Source organism: Taudactylus pleione, unplaced genomic scaffold (genome assembly GCF_031769625.1).
Source record: "Taudactylus pleione unplaced genomic scaffold, aTauple2 ptg000454l, whole genome shotgun sequence".
NCBI classification, from domain to species: domain Eukaryota; kingdom Metazoa; phylum Chordata; class Amphibia; order Anura; family Myobatrachidae; genus Taudactylus; species Taudactylus pleione.
The window spans coordinates 3,912,431-3,930,627 of record NW_028284856.1 but is presented as its reverse complement, the minus strand read 5'-3'; the positions used below and the strand labels follow the sequence as shown (position 1 = coordinate 3,930,627).

Genomic DNA, 18,197 nt, shown 5'->3' with positions numbered 1-18,197 from the left:
GGACTTGCGATATGTCACTGTAGTAGTTTATCTAGATTACATCCTCATCTTTTCTAGAGATACTGAGACTCATTGTCAGCATGTCAAGGAAGTCCTTTGGCATATTAGACAAAATAGTATGTTCTGCAAACTAGAAAATGTGTGTTTGAGGTATATTCCATTCCCTTCCTTTGGTATATCATCTCTGGCTCTGGTTTGCGGATGGACCTGGAAAAAGTCCAGGTTATTCTCAACTGGCTTCAGCCAACTACCTTGAAAGTGCTCCAATGATTCCAAGGCTTCACAAACTACTACCAGAAGATTATACAGGGATATTCCACGGTGGTCTCTCCAATCACAACTCTCACCAGGAAAGGTGCCAATTCTGCCAGGTAGTCTGAAGAAGCCCAAGCTACTTTTCAACAACTCAAGCAATCGTTCATCTTGGCACCTATTCTCAATCAGCCAGATGTTGCCCTTCCTTTTGCTTTGAGGTAGACATCTCATCTGTCAAAGTGGGGACTGTTCTCTCCTAGAGAGCACCTGATGATCAACTTCATCCTTGTGGGGTTCTTCCTTTGGAAGTTCCAACCTGCCAAGAAAAATTACTCTATTGGGGATAAAGAACTGGTCGCAGTGGAATGCTACCCATTCACTATCTACACGGACCACAAAAACCTGCATTATCTCAAGTCAGCCCAATGTATGAATCCCCATCAGACCCGGTGGTCCATAATATTTTTTACATCCAAGGTTGAGAGTCCTTTAGCTGTAGAAACATGTCCCATCCTCAATCGTCAGTGTGCATTAACAGTCACTCAGAGGAAGACCTTCTCTCCTGCAAGGCTACACAAAAAACTGCTTCAATGGGTTCATTGCTTCTGATTCACTGGACATGCTGGGATCCATCAGACTTAGGAGCTGATATTTCGGGACAACTGGTGGCCCACACTTCAACAGGATGTAAAGCAGTTTGTGGCAGCCTGCTCAGGAGTGCCCTCAGCATTAGGTTCCCAGACAATCTCCCGCAGGACAACTTCTACCTCTGGCAATTCCAAGGACACCTTGGACCCACATATCAATGGATTTTATAACCAATCTACCACCCTCCAATAATTATATCACCATCTGGGTTGTTGCAAATCAGTTCTCCAAAATGGCTCATTTTGTCCCACTCCGACGCTCCAAGGTCTTCCTTCCGCTCCAGTGTTGGTGCAATTATTCATCAGAAAGATCTCCCAGAGAATATGTCTGACCACAGAGTCCAATTTGTGGACAAATTCCGGCGGTCCCTGTGAAAAACTCTAAAAATAAAGCTCAATTTCTCTTTAGCATATCATCCGCAATCCAATGGCCAAACTGAGCAGGTTAATCAGGATCTGGAGATCTCCTAATATTTTTAATCTTCACAGGATGACTGGTCAGATCTTCCATGGATGGAATTTGCATATCATAATCAATATGCACCCTGCATGTAATCAGTGAGGAGGGCATATTTTAATTTTGAAGGGCAAAATTTTCTATGTGACATATCGCTACAGCTACAGTATCTATAGTGATACATCACGTTTTAATTGTTGCTCTTCAAAATTAAAATATGCCCTCCTCACTGATTATGTGCAGGGTGCTAGAATAAACACTAGCTTAATTCACAAGAAAATATACACAGCAGTATTTTATAAGAAAAAAGGAAATGTAGGAATTAATACTAAGCAATATTATACCCCTTTTACACCAGAACTAAAACCCGGGTTATTGCAGGGTTAACCCGGGTAGCTCCTTGGTGTAAAAGGGGACAGGGTTGGATTCCTGGGTCGAGTGACCCAGCAATCCAACCCAGGTAGCTTGCAGGGTTTTATACGGGTATAACCAGTGAAACCCTGCACTGTAAACGGCGCGATCTGGGTCACGATGACCTGGATCATGGCGCATGCCTGCCGATTGGCTGGCTTCAGTGGTGCTTGAAGATTACGTCATCTCCAAGCGTCCACTTTAACGGCGGAAAAGCCGGGTCTCTGCAGACCCTGCTCCGGTGTGGATGGCGCCGACTCAGGAATATCCTGGGTTGGCACCAGCTAAATTCCGGGTCTGATCCGGTTTGGAACCCTGGGCCTGATTCAGAGCCGGACGCTCTGACCAGAGCGCTCGCTCTGAATCAGGAATCAGGGCCCTCCTACCTGAAAATGGAGCGGCCTTTTGGACGCTCGCATAGCTGTGGGTGACCACTCACAGCTTATGCGAGCGTCCATGATGATGGTCGCGATGGTCAAGACCATCGCGACCATCGGGCTTGCGATGAGACCCTGCGTAGGGTCTCGCTGCCGCAAGCCCAGGAGTGATTTTGGCTCTATCAGAGCCAAAATCACTCCCACTGACATCACTAGTGATGTCAGTGGGGCCGGACCCAGACGGTAGGCGTTCCCATGGGAACGCCTCCGTCTGGCAACCACGCCCCCGGCACGCCCACTAAAGGGGGCGTGCTGTCGATGGTGACTGACAGCACGCCCCCTTTAGTGCGAGACCCATAACGACGGCTTGGCCGTCGTTATTCGGGTCTCGCGCATGCGCACGACGGAGCTCCCTCCGTCGTGCGCACGCGCATTTGGGTACCATCGACCCGCTTGCGAGCGACCGGCGCTCGCGAGCGGGTCTGAATGAGACCCCTGTTACAACCTCCGGGTCAGACCCAGAATTTAGGTGTGAAAGCGGTATTATTCTTCAAAGTGATTTTTTTTAACTTGACTACATGTGCATTCGTATAACGTTCAGCAAGCCTACAGAATATTGTGCAACGTCTGCATTGATCAACATAAAGAAAAGGACTAGTGCTCAGGTGTATGTGCCTGTGGGCATATTGCTATATTAAAAAAAGACCACATAAATACACATAAATTATCTTTACAGGGTGCAATGTATTCATGTAATCACCATCCTTGGCTTGACTAATTCATAAATGCCAGAAAAACTGAACGACGACCTCGCCTATGGAGACTGCCCTGTGAAGGCCATGTGTTTCCATTATTCATGCACCAAGCACAATGCACATGGTAAGGAGAATACAAGAAAAACAAGAGTCCCAGATGTTTCCCTGCAGCATAGAGCCAAGTATCCCTGAGCAACAATCAATGTAATGTCAGGAAACTCTTGGCACATGCACGCCAAGACCAGGCATATGTAGCTGGAAATATATTTGCAGCTCTCTGTGATACATGGCTTTTGCTGTGCTAAAGGGAGCTAATTGCACAATACAATCCCTGCACAGCCAGCAACGGTGATGCTTCTTTGGCACATTACAGCATATTCAATACGCTCCAAATTGACCGTTAAATTAGAATTTCGAATGTAGTGTCCAGAATGGCAAATTTAAAACTAATCATATGTGTCTAGATAATCACCTGAGTACCATCAAACAAACAACTGTAAATAATTTAGTTAAACTATATTCAATATAGAAAGACACTTAGGGGAATATTTATTAAGTGGAGAAAAGCCCATTATCTAGCAAAAATGTCTGCATGTGCTAGAGATAGGGTTTCTTGCTAATTATTGAAGTTACCATCAGTGGTTGCTATCGCTAGTGTTGCCGGCAGACGGCAGTAGTCATTGCTGGGGTTCTGCCATTGTCCTATCACTATCAGCATCTCAAAACGGGGATAACAGTGCTGGGGCAAATTAAAAAAAGGCTTTATTTGCTAAATAGGGCATTTAAATAAAAATTTTTATATTAAAATAATCTTTTCAAGATTTTACTTTACTCGAATGAGTGAACTGGCAATGCCAGCTCGCCCATGCTCACGGGATCTGACCTAGCAAGCAGTAACAGCACTCTTACTGCTGCCAGCCAGTATCACCAGTAGCTGAGCATTTTTACTTTTGGTGGCAGTTTTTTTTCATAAATGAGGATAATAAGCTGCGAGAGAAAATCTACGTTATCAACTAGACTTAACAAATATACCACATAGGCTTTAGTTTAAACAAACTGCTTATGAAAAGAAGTAACTAAGTAATTAAGTAGAACCAGTTGTGCATTATGGGCATGTCCAGACAGGTAAGACTTTGTTTAATGTTTTGATTGAATAATGTAGAAAGTTGATGAGAGTGTTAAACTGGAGTGTGAAGAGACATATAAATAAAGCAGCTCACTGCCAAGACAATATTAATATCTATAACAAATAATGTTATACTCTAAATACAGAATTGTTTACAATAAAGTGGAGGTTTCAAATAAACCTAAATTCACATATCTCATGTTTTCTTTTGTCAGGTGGTGTATCACAAAAGTCCCACTTCGAGCCTCCCAGTGGTGGAACTCTACAGTTCAGTATGAGTTAAATAGTCTAGATCAGTGTTTCTCAAACTTGGTTCTCATGGAACCCTAGCAGTGCATGTTATCTAGGTATCCTCAGGAATAAATAGTACTACCTGTTGATTATTGTGTTAGTCAATAAACACACCTGTGCTCCAGCTAGATGATCTGGAAAACATGACACACTAGACGATGTGCTCACGATGCAATATCGTGAACAATTTCCCTTGAACTCTCCCCGGCAGCTCCCCTGCACTCCAGGACACGATATGGTGCTAAAAAGTGTCCAATCTGACCAACGATGTATAGTGCGTCCTTAATGAGTTCCAGTGCGTCATGTACGAGATTGGCAGATCTTGCCTGCTGTAGGCAAGATCCGAAGATATGATGTACAACCCGCGGGTACGCGCATCGTTATCGTGAGTGGACACTCACGATTTGCACATATTTTGCACGATTTGTCTATCAGGTGAATTGTGCAAAATATCGCACCGTTAGGGTTCCATAAGGAACGAGTTTTAAAAACACTACTCTAAACTAATAAATAAACATTAAAGCTGATCTCCCAAATAGCCATAAGTGTTATTAATCTGCACCACTTTTAGATGACTGGAGGGTGGGGGAGGTTGGAGGGGGTTTGAGTGGAAGGGCCAATCAAAAGCTGCAATCTCTGTGGTATGACAGTCACAAGAAAGGCTCTCAGGACTCTGGTGACTGGTGCCCTGAGTAGGAGGGATTCTACATCTGAGAATGCTGCTTTCAAGGAGAACTGAGAGATAAAACCGATGAAACTGTTTTGAACTATTATTATTCAGCACAGACTTATACGCAAGCACCGCAGTTGCTAATATCAGAGGTGCTATTTAAATGTTTGCATTCACATTACGATCGCAGCCAGACATAAGGATGCCCACTTCCCCTTACATCCGCAAACTAGGGCAACATTGCGAAACAATCGGTAACATCGGACCCATATGCACATTTGCACAAGCCCTGACCTTACTCAGAAATTGCCACGCACGCCCCTACAACGGCGTTGCAACGCACTGGCACGCCTGCATTCGCCCGACCAGCTCCCCGATACCACCCACAGACTGCATCACTTTGCTCTGGGTCTGCGTAGCCTCTGCAATTGCTAGTTCGCGCACTGTGATGCATACACATGCGTAGTACACAACAATCGACTGTGCGCGTATTAGCAACTGCATTCCTTGCTGAATTAAGCCCATTGTCATAGTGGTTAGCGCTGCTGCTTTACAGCAGGTCATGAGTTAATTTCCTGTCTAGGGCTCTATCTATTTGGAGTTGGTATTTTCTCCCCGTGTTTGCGTGGGCTTCCTTCGGGCGCTTCGGTTTCCTCTCACACCTAAAAAACATACTGATAGTTTAAGTGGATTCTGAGAAAATTCTCCTTAGTGTGTGTGTGTGTTTACTTGTATGATAGGGATAGGGATGTATGTTAGCGTGATAAGAATGACAAATTTTCTCTGTGCAGCACTGGTCGTGCTATATAAACTACTGTATAATAATAAACACACACATTACAGTGCACTGCAACAAAATGTCTTCATTCACTTATAGCATTCTAATGATGTAGAGATGAATCTTAGCTTATCTTTGCTGCAGTCATGCCAAAAAGCCCCTCTCGGGGCGCCAGGTCCCTAAAGACTATGCTAGCGTCGGGCAACGTTTTAATCTGAAAATACGTCCCAGTCGCAATACGATACAACTACGATGCACCAGGAGATTGTGCTGATAAATTTGATATGCGACACTTTTATATCTGTGTGCGACTGAGTCTGTAAACGGAAAATGGCATGAAAAAAAGCAGCGGCCATTGCATAGTAGCACTTTGTATGCTGATTGTCACATATCAAATTAATCAGCACAGTCTCGTGGTGCGTCCTAGTTGCAACGAATTGTGACTTAGGGCCTGATTCAGCAAGGAACGCACAGGAGAAACGCACGTGGCTGATGTTTTCGTACTGCGCATGCATCGCACTGCGCGTGCACGAACTACCCGGTGAGATCTGGTAAGCGTACACAGATTACACGCAGCGTATATGCAGACCCCTTTCGATATTGATTGACAGGGAGTGTCGTTTGTGGGTGGTGACGGGGGGGTGGTCGGGTGAATGCAGGCGTGCCTGTGCGTTGGGACGCTGTTTTAGGGGCATCCATAATTAAGCCAGTGCGGTGACGGATGCAGGGATGAGACTCCATGCACACAGGAAGTTGCCAAGATCCTGCATGAGGTCTGGTCAACCATTATTATGCAAATGTGGTCAATGGTTCTCGATGTTACCGATGTTTACGATATCTTGCATGCTGATCAGGCTTTGAGTAAAGGGAGATGGGCGGTTTAATAAGGGGCTGGGCATCTGCATCTTGTGCTGCAGTCTCCGTGCGTATGTATTGATTAGCATATTCTCGCAGCGGCTGGGTGCATGCGTCTGCTAGCTTGCGTTCCTTGCTGAATCAGGCCCTTAGACACATTTTCGGGATAAAAAGATGTGAAAAAGATGTTTGTCGCTAGCAGTGTCTCACGGGACCAGTGGCTCACTCACAGTATGCAAGTTGAGCTGCAAACAAGAGTCTGTAAATTAAGTGCAATAGAACTTGTGTAGAAAAAAGCCACGACCACTGCATCGTAGCACTTCGTATACAGATTCCGACCCAGTCGCACTCTTTCACTTTTTCCACATTTTGTTACGTTACAGCCTTATTATAAAATTGAATAAATTTATTTTTCGTTCTCAAAATTCTACACACAATACCCCATAATGACAACGTGTAAAAAAATTTTTTAAGATTTTTGCAAATTTAATAAAACAAAACAAAAAAAAGTATTCACAGCCTTTGCTCAATACTTTGTTAATGCACCTTTGGCAGCAATTACAGCCTCAAGTCTTTTTGAATATGAAGCCACGAGCTTGGCACACCTATCTTTGGGCTGTGAATACTTATGTACGTATGATTTCTTAGTTGTTTTTGTTTTTTATTAAATTTGAAAAAATCTCAAAAAAACTTTTTACACGTTGTCATTATGGGGTATTGTGTGTAGAATTTTGAGGACAAAATTGAATTTATTCCATTTTGGAATAAGGCTGTAACATAACAAAATTGGGCAAAAGGGAAGCACTGAGAATACTTTCCGGATGCCCTGTATACAAGTGTTGCATATCAAATTAATCAGTGCAGTCTCCTGGTTCCTTTGACACGCATCATATTGCGACTAAGGCTAAAAAGATACACAAAAAAGACGCTGAGCGCAATCAGAGTTACACAAGACCTGGTACGCCGAGGGGGGCTGTTTGATGTGACTGCAGCAATAGTGTGTGATGACACATGTGTACTAGTAATTAGGAACAGATCTTCTCAATCCCAAACCAAATATACAGGATGCGCCTTTACAGTAAGACTTAGGTAAATAAGCTGTGTCCTCTTTATTATCCAAATTCTCACAGTTCAATCTAGATAAATAAATTAGAAAGGACACTGCATAGTGCAGTAAAATGATATATATCTATTTTGCAGTTGTCCAAAAATATAAATCACTCAGTTTCCAACAGAATAAAAAATTTTAAGAGTTTTTTAGATGTACACTGCAGAATGGGATTGACATGCCGGTTCAAATCCAGTCTGTGGAAGCCCTACAGGAGGAAATCCTGACTGGGGCTGGTGAGTATCCTAACCCTCCCCTCTTCCTCCACTAACCCTCCCTTGGTGGTGCCTAACCCTAAAACTCCCGGGGTGGTGCCTAACCCTAAGTACCCCTGGGAGTGTCTAAACCTAACCCCCCCCTTTCCGGACCCTAAACCTAACCCTCCTGGGTGAGTGCCTAACCATAATCCCTCCTTCCTCTAGCCTAACCCTCCCTGGGGAGTGCCTAACCCTAAGTACCCCCCAGGGGTGCCTAAATCTAACCCTCTCCCCCCGTGGCTAACTGCTAAAACGCCCGGATTTATCTTGTCCGGCACGGCGTCGTTCTGCATTCCGGCGTCGAGATTAAGAAAAGCATCGAAATACCGATGCCTAAGTCCCATATCGGGCTTTAGCCATTGGTGGCATCCTAATAACTACATCCCGTACACTACAAAGCTCATACAATACCAGGATTAATGCAATATTTTATAATATCAGTAGGTCGCCAAGCCACCTCCCTGTACATTTTGTTGCCAGCACTTTGCCAAAGGGCCGGCCTAGCACTCAGCACAATGGGCCTGATTCAGAGGTGGAGGCAGAAGTGGTCGCAACTGCGCTTACTGGCGGACGCCTGTCTGCAACTTTATGCAAATGCCACAACAAAGTCCTTCCCTTGTGTTCATCCATGCATCCAAATGTGCAAGGACTGAGAAGCCCACTTTTATCATCCATTCATGCAGTGATGCTGATTGGTGTGTCCTTAGATACCACCACTGAAACTTGCTCAAGCCCTGTGGCAGGTGCAATGTCTCTATCCAAATATGGCCTCCGATGTGAGCGAATGAGTGTTTGTGTATGCAACTACTTGCACAGACACTCCTTTGACACTCCCATAACCCGCCCATAATACAGACCATCCCGTGCATGTGACGGAAGACAGAGTCTGACCATCAACAAGACATTTTCACCATAAAGTCCCCACCATGAAGCTGAATCCTATGTTCACTGGTCCATTCCAAATTCTACAGGCAATTAAATAAGTGGAATTCAGGTTGAAACTTCCCTCCACATTCAAAATTCCTAACATCTTCCATGTCTTCCTCCTTAATCACCTGGTTTTTAATCGGTTTTCATCTTCCAGAAGTCCTTAGTCCGCCATCCCAGTTGACCAACAAGAGGTTGGTTCTAGAGTCGCTTGTGGGTACTTAGTTGATTGGAAGGGTTTTCACCCTAAAGTAAGATGTTGGCTAAAATCCTTGAATGTCCATGCTCTCCAGCTTCTTCGCAAGTTCCACACAAAATTCCCCAATATACCTTTTGTGGGGTGCTTGGTGCCCACCCCTAAAAGGGGGGAGGGTAATGACACAGCACTCCAGAACCTGGCTTCTACTTAGCGTGTCCGACGGCGCTGGTCCCCTGGGGCTTTGGCAGTCCCATCGCAGGCAGGTGATGGGTGGCGCACACAGCAGTAAGTTCCTCATACTGCCGGTGGTCCCTCTCCTAGCTGCAGATGACCGTGGCTCACATAGGGGCTTGCAAGCCATTCTGCCTGATATTTAAAGTGGGAGGTGCACCAGTTCCCAGTGAACTTCAACTGGAAGTTATCTGTGTTCTGATCCGGCTTGTCCGACAATTCTCCTTGCTTATTCCTCTGGTACTGCACCTAGCGTTTTCCTGGTTTGACATCGGCTATTCCATTGACTTGATTCTGCTCGCCCCCTGGTAACACTTTGCCTGCCTGGTCCTGACCCATTCCTAAAGACTACGCTCCAGTATGTCCTCGGCGACCAGTCTCACTGCATGCCCTCAGTTGGAACCCAGCCAGAGGGCCACAACCTGGGATCCCTGGTGAAGGCCATCGATATTTTAGACTCTGTGCCTCCGTTCTGGGTTTACGCCAACTCCAAGTGTACGGTCAGCACCTACACCATCTAAACGAGAGTTTGTGACAGACATCTCCCTATCACAGAAACAGACAAATCTCAGGTGCACAACTCCAAATTATTAATAATATATATAAATGCATTAAAATTTTGCAATCAATAGAGGTTTTTAGCATAATCATGGCCAAGGTTATGGGCCTACCCACCATATCCAGGTAACCTCTTTCGGGTAGGTTCCTAACATACTAGGGTTCAAATCCAGAGCGCAGTACCCCCCAAAACTGGCCCAGCCAAGCTGCCCCAGGGCACCACCATAGTAAGAAAAGTGCAGTGTAAAGAGATAGTTAGGAGCAGCTGCAGCTGCATATAAAGAATGAAAATAAAAGTGTAGTACATATATATTAAACACACAGTGAAGGGTTAAAATGTGTTATAAAGGAAAATGTGTTATAATGCGGTGCCCTGAGACAGATCAACCAATGCAATCTAGGGGGACCCACGCCCCAAAAATGAACCAAAGTTGCACTACAGTATATAACTTGTAGGACTTATCTAGAATTGTGCCTAGATTGCATTGGTTGATCTGTCTCAGGGCACCACATTATAACACATTTTCCTTTATAACACATTTTAACTCTTCACTGTGTGTTTAATATATATGTACTACACTTTTTTATTTTCATTCTTTATATGCAGCTGCAGCTGCTCCTAACTATCTCTTTACACTGCACTTTTCTTACTATGGTGGTGACCTGGGGCAGCTTGGCTGGGCCAGTTTTGGGGGGTCTTGCGCTCTGGATTTGAACCCTAGTATGTTAGGGACCTACCCGAAAGAGGTTACCTGGATATGGTGGGTAGGCCCATAACCTTGGCCATGATTATGCTAAAAACCTCTATTGATTGCAAAATATTATTGCATTTATATATATTATTAATAATTTGGAGTTGTGCACCTGAGATTTGTCTGTTTCTGTGCCTGCAATTAGTCTCATCAGGTAGCACCTCCCATCATATATATAGTCAGGTTGTGCAGTCCAGAAATCTTTCCCATAATCTCCCTATCACAACCCAGAAACGGCCACTACATTTTCAATACACAATCTGGAATCATGCTTGGTGCAACTTAAAACAAATGCACAGTAGCAAAATAAAAACAAATCTCTCCAGTACATCCAATATCAACATTGTGTACACCACTGAATCAGGTCCAAAGAGTTTATAAGGAGCTCCTCATGAATCGTGGCCATTATTCCAAAGCCCCAATCAGCAGTTGTTAAACAATAGAGATAAATAGACATTTCCTGGGATATTTTGGTCCATAAAGTTATTAAAAGTACAACTGGGAAAACCATATATTCACTTAGTCATAACAACAGATTATAGTCCCACTGTGTTACTATACGTCATTAAATCCAATGTATATAGAAGCCAATTGTGATATTTACATCAACAGCATGTCAATCTGACTCAGTGTTTAAAAAAGCAGTGTGTCACACTAAGTCAGCTATATTATTCAATTACAGTAAATCACTCCCTTAATACAGTCATTTTTATGGTAAAAATACTTTTAGGAGGAAGATACTGGCAAAAGATTGACATATTTATAGTCAGATTTGATATAAAAGTGAGCTCTCTGTACATGTCTGATAATGCATGTTATATAACCGGAAATTAGTATAAATCTCCTGGTTTGTTTTATTTGCGACAGTCAATCATTAACAGAAGGCGTGTCCCAGCACACTGCATAACAAGAAGATAATGAAATGGAAACCCAACTGGGTTTTAGCCAAAGGAATTATGTCACTTTAGTGTTGTAGCAATGGCTAGAACACTATAGTCAGAGACAGGGCTGGATTAAGTAAGTAAGAAGCATAGGAAATAAATATTGATTGGGATGTTGAAGATTATAAAAACAAATGTATAGCTGCTAAGGCACCACTTATGGCATGAAGTTACAACAAGTCACCCTTTTCTATGGCTTATCTTAAACAAAACTGCCCCATGCTAATTGGCCAGGAAGGAGTTAACCCGTGAGCATTCCATGCAAAGAGAAAATGTGATTGGATGTTATCATCACATGATCACTTCATAGCTAATACCATGACACCCTATTTTGCCAACTGAGCCCGTTTCTTTGTGTTAGATCTGCATTTGCCACAGGTTTAAAAGTATTTTTTTAGTTATGATTCCTTTATATTTGTGACATATTTGTGACGTGTGTTAAAAAGGATATGATTGACTTTTAGATCAAATTGCAATGCTTTGGGTTGTTATCTACAAAGTATACAACATATAAAAAGGAATTAGACCTTGCGCCAAATCTGTTCCAAATATATTGTGTAGTTTTTCCTTGTTGCAAAACAGAGATGAAATGTATCATATGCGTCCTTCTTAGTGATGTCACAGTTCCTCAATCAGAGTATGAAAAATAAAATAACATACAAAACCAAACATTAGTAGGAATATGTTTAGAGAATGTATATAACATGGAATCCCCAGAATTGCAGGTAAGTCAAAAGCTGAATCATTCCAGAATGACAGATCACCAAAAGGAAGTGGAATAAGGCTCACATCAGTGCTTACATCCAAAGATATATTCTCTATATGAAACCTCTATATGAAAGATCAACATCTTTGGATGTAAGCACTGATGTGAGCCTTATTCCACTTCCTTTTGGTGATCTGTCATTCTGGAATGAATCAGCTTTTGACGTTTGTAGGAGAGTGATCGTGTGTCACACCCCCGTTTTAAGTCATGCTGGTGGCAAACCCAGCACTCATGTCACCTTCAGGGCCCCCTCTCCCCGGGCCACTCCAGTCCAGCTACCCTTCCTCCCATTTCAGAAGCCACTCCATCCCTCCATGTCTCAAAATTAAAAAAACAATTAGAAACCCCACAGCTCTTACCTTGCTCTGGACTGTGTGTCACGTCGGTAGGATCTGGCGTCTAAGGCGCGTCCCCCTCATGGCTGCAGTATCAGTGGCAAGTTGAACTGCTCATTAACATGCAGGAGTGCCTGCCCCTTGAAGCCCTTGTCGTCAGGAAGAGTGAGAGTCGTCAGGAAGAGTGAGAGTCTAGTGGGAAGGCGGCACCAAGATTGGGAGTATGGCAGAGTGAAAACGCCGGCCCCGAATATTCAAACTAATCATGTTGCGTACGGCCCCTGCAGTGGGGGTGGGGGTGCAGCTCAGTACTGGAGCCAGCACCACAGTAAAAGTAGGCAGCAGAGCCTGGCCGTCGGCTGCTAAGGCAGCACCAGGGAGTTACTAACTGGAGGCGGCGCTGGTGGGGTTGCTCAGTACAAGAGCCGGCACCAGTGTGTGGTGAGACAAGGTTGGTGGCAGACAGCCCCTGAGGCGGCGCAGAAGTCCGTCAGAGCAGCCCACTGTGAAAGGGAATTTGCTGGCTGAGCTCTGTCCAGCTCTGGGAGCAGCTTCAGAAGGCAGAAAGAGCTGCAGGTTGGCCACCGCTGCACTTTTAGGCTGTGGGGGGGATGGTTAGGCTGCAGGAGGGGAGGGTTAGGCTGCGGGAAAGATAAGTTAGGAGTAGGGTAAGAATACTTACCTGCATGCATTGGGATTTCCACTTTCGGGAATACGCTGCCGGGATTCTAATCACCAGCATTATCAGCGCTGGGATTGTGTGGCCAACCCCTTTGGACACCGTCTTACAACATCCAGTCAAAAGTGGGTAAGCCTTCTCAATCTGCACACCCACTCTGTGCACAATAATCACATAATTCCTTTTGAAGGGGTATAGGGCCTGATGCAGAGCCGCTCGTAAGCGGTCGCTCGTTCACTCTGAGCGATGTTCGCACAACTGCACATGCGTCGTAATGCGCATGCGTAAACCAGTCATTGCGGTTGGAAATCGTGCGCTCGCAAAACAGTGAAGGGCTGCTAATTTGATTGACAGAATGTACCGTTTGTGGGTGGTAACGGGAAGGTGCTTGAAAACGGTGGAGTGGAGATCTGAACGCAGGCGTGCCTAACGGTCAAAAGGGCGTTTAATGGGAGTGCATAAATTAGTAAAGGAGCGTCATCGACCATGTCACTTGGTTGTCTTTTAGCCTGAACTGCTCGCAGTGATTGCGGTAGGAAAAACCTACCACAAGCACTGCGAGCCGTTCAGATGCCTTTCGATGTACCCGATTAATCTAATAAATTGACGGGTGATGCGAACGACAAAGGGGCGTCTTTACAAAATAGCGAGCGCATTTTTCGTTCGCTCGCTCGCTCAGACATAGAAGTGTCAACAAACCGCAAAGAGCAAGCGCTCAATTTAAATAGCCGGCCCCTTTTTTGGAACGACCGTCCACAAATAGCGTCCGGCTCTGAATCAGGCCCATAGTCAGCATCCTGGCGTGCAGAATGCCAATGGTCAAAATACTGTCGCCGGAATCCCGGCTCCAGTATTTTGACTGCCGGCATCCCGAATATATAGGGGTTTAGGGTGCGGGGAGGGAGAGGTTAGGTTTAGGTACTAGGGGAGAGGTTAGGTTTAGGCAACAGGGGTAAGGGTTAGCGTTAGGGTACTTACCTGGCGGGATCCCATACCCAACCCATTTTGAACATTAATTGTATAGAATGTAAATAGTGCCAGATATTACCCAAACCAGATTCTCTGACGAAGCCCAACGGGGGTGAAACACTTCCTTTCTTACGAGTTTCACCCAGTGAGAGGAACCTTACAGGAGTGTTGATGTGGATGTGCAGGGAGCAACCTTAATCCCTTACCAGCAGGATGCCGCTACAGAATTATAATGATAAACTTTGTCTTTCCATTTATAGAGGAATTGAAGGTTATAGAAGAAGTGCAATAAAATATACCCATGCATTAAGATCCTTATGCCTGGAAGTAAGGCAATAAATGTAGTTTTGGTCATGTCTGGCACTATTTACATTCTATACAATTGACAAGTATCAGCACTTTATATTAGACAGCACCAGTTATACTATACTTGAGGCTTGCTATAGTTGAGACCATCTAACCAGTATTACTATACTGCTTCATGAAAAGACTTTTTATTTTATTGTATTATATATTTGTGTATGTTATAATGTGTATTATACATGTTGATTGCTACAGGTTTGAGTTTTAATAAATGTTTAAAGTGAGACATTGCATTCACACATGTTTGTGTAGCAATAAGCAGATAATTGCTTTTATTACACCTTCCTATATCCAGCGCCAGCACCCTTTAGAAAACCATCATTACAAAGTTACTTGTTCTAAACATTAAAATGCAGCCAGTCTAATATTTTTAGCGCTGACATAACATGATACTGTTGTACTATTTTACTATCAAGAGTTTGTTCCCCAATGTAGAAAATTATCCCTTATCTACTGTATATCCACAAGACTAGTCACTGCTTATTCACATGACAGTAATACACATAACAATAATATTAATAGGTTACAACAAGCTGTAAAAAATATAGGAAAACGAGTGTCACTTTTATACCCCAAGCGATCAGCAGCCTTCCCCTCATTGAATACTCTGAGCACAGAAGGATAGTGAGTGTGACTAAGATAATGTAAGTTGATGTACAGTATAGACCTTCATCAGCATGCATAATAAAGGGATGTCCAGGATGCAGTGTTCCGAAATTGCTTTATTAAAGATGACACACAGATAATTATCTCACTAAATTACAGTGACTAGCTTTACTGCCATCAACAACTTTTTAGAAAAGAGTGCAATAGACAGTTCTTTGCAGCAGTTTTTTCCTCTTAGAAGATGCCCAATTGCAGATAACAAAATCAGTGAAAAACCTAGTTTGTATCTTAACTTTAGGTTCATGTCATCAGCAATGTCCAAAAAACAATGAGCTTTCAAGAATCTTAAATGGATCACAATTTAAACAATATTTAAAATATTTAATCTATGTTTATATATGTTGGTTTATTGGCTCATCAAGCATGAGATGATAGACCAACATAAATAAACATAATTAACGATACTGGAGTTGTCAGAAATAAGAAAAAAAATACTAATCTTCTAAAATGTGTCATTTTAGTAGATTGCCTTAGGACAGTGTGATGCTGGCTTTCTCTGCAGGGTGCCACTTATAGGCTGCTAAACCAGCACCATAGGTCATTCAGGGATGAAAGGATTACAAAACACAAACCCTGTCAACTTCACTTACATGTGAGCATGTTCCAAATATACATGTTCCAAATATACACTGTTAAAAAATTGGTGTGTCTAATTGTCCTTCTCTTCTCCTAACACACTCTTCTCTATCCATGCTTGCTTGGGACATTAACACCACAAAGCAACAACAGACCTGAGCATCTTTGCAGCCTATACACTACTAGACAGATGTCCAATAATCTCCAAGCATGTTCCTGGAAGTACAAAGGACACATAAAGATGCCAGCTTCAGCACCAACATAGGGTCCACTAAATGATGTTTTATTAGTGCGCTCCTTCATTTGTGACTAAGACTGCCTCATTGGCTAAAACTGCTTTTGATTATTAGTATTATTATTATTCAGGATAATACTAATATGTATGACTCCAGTCTTATTACATTCAGCAATAACGTGTTATTATTTGATATGTACTGTACATCCATAAAGATAATCCCATGTAATTTGTGCTCTCCTAAAAAGAACCTGTGTATTTTTTCCATGGTGCTCCATGCCTATAAATAAAACATATTAGCGTACACTGCAAGTAAATGAGCTAACTACACTTCCTATGTTACCCCTGGTTCCAGAATTCCATCACAGTTTATCTGACATGCAAATGCTGGTGAGGTTGGGAAGCGATGACTTACACAAAGGTGAGAGAAATGTTTATATTTACCCCCAAAAAAACACCCAATAACACAAAAAGTTTTAGCTTTAAAAGTTAATCAAGTTAAGAACATAGATGCTTCAATTTATCTAATACTGATGTAACTACATTACACAATATTTAAAACAAATATTTAAAAATAACACACTTGTATCTAGCATCAACTAACTAGACTATAACAGCGCTACAATGAAATAAATTAATAGATTTGGATAGTATATTGTGTATGATACATTGTGTAAAATCAGAACATTTTCTTGTATGGTTACCATTGGAAAACATAGTCAGGCATTGTTATATATTCTGTATATTGACACAATTACATTTGTTAGGACAACTTCTGCAGTGCAAGTATGTACGTATGGTACGTGAAGTTATATTTTAAGCACAGTGCTCCTACCAGTATGTGTAACTTCATCACCTGGCTTTAGTTGAAGTCTCAATGGTAACAGTAATGAGTGTGTACATCTGTATAAGAGACTTACAGAATCATCCATAAATACATTTTTGGAACAAACTTTCATCTTAAAAAACAATACACTTTGCCTCCAAATGCTCAAATGTTTTGCAGTTGTGGAGCATTGTGGGATTAGAATTACAATTTTATAAAAGTAGAAATAATCCCAGAATGATATAGGGTGTGAGAAGGTATGTCTAAGCTTGGCCTAGGTGTCCTAAAAAAAAAAGAAAAAAAAAAAGTTTACCAATAGGATCTCTCTGTGATTTGTATAAATGAGAGCTGCACTGGGGAGGTCATAATCATATTCCAGGATGTGCAGACGAAGAGACACTAGAAAATGCATAGGGGACATTATATAGCGCAAATGCCCTGAATGCAGCTTAGACAAAGCACATAAATCATAGTGCCAGACAGAGGACTAAACTCTGGGTGAAAATAGACAGATCACTCTGCGACAATAGAAAAATGATACATTGTGAGAGGGAGGTACACAGTGTCACAGAGCACTGTGTGACAATGCAAAGGTGACAAGCACACTGACACTCACAACAAGAAGCTCATCTCCTTGCTAAGCCGACAGCAGCAGGGACAGCAGCAGAGCCCAGGAGGTGACAGTCCACTCACAACAGCAGCTGTAATCCTTCTGCCTGAGAGATGGGGGTGTGAACCACACGCTGCAGAACGTTTTTTTTTCTCCTAACAGCTTTATTTAAATAGAACAACTGTAACAAAACACCAGAAGGACATTACAAAATAAATGTGAAATATTGTAATGTGACTAATTTTGAAATATCAACATATCTCACAGCAATTGTGTTTTAAGCTACTGAAATTTGTTTTTCTACATTTATTGGATGTTGCAAACTTGTACAGTATATTATATATATATTTCAAATGCAATACATTTGTCAAATGAACACATAAGTATACTGATCTACAATATATGTAACTAATCTGCTACGGTACTCATAAAATATAATCTAGTATTTCAGCATACCCCCCCAACATGTTAAATGGCAAAGGACACAGAAATCCGTGGTTAGAAGAATATCCCTCTAGGACTAGGATACTTTTGAGATGATTACAGATATGGGCCTCATTCAGATTTGCACGGAATG

The 18,197-nt window shown here is 42.7% G+C and overlaps 1 protein-coding gene across 1 annotated transcript in view; it reads right to left on the bottom strand.

Moving 5' to 3' along the window:
* Window positions 1-17,691, bottom strand: part of MOB1B (MOB kinase activator 1B) — a 75,744-nt gene extending 58,053 nt beyond the window's left edge. The window contains exon 1 of the mRNA XM_088448239.1: window positions 17,627-17,691. Within this exon, the coding sequence (XP_088304365.1) occupies window positions 17,627-17,640 (14 nt within the window). The 5' untranslated portion in view covers window positions 17,641-17,691. The remainder of the gene's footprint in view (window positions 1-17,626) is intronic.
* Between the last annotated feature and the right edge of the window lie 506 nt (window positions 17,692-18,197).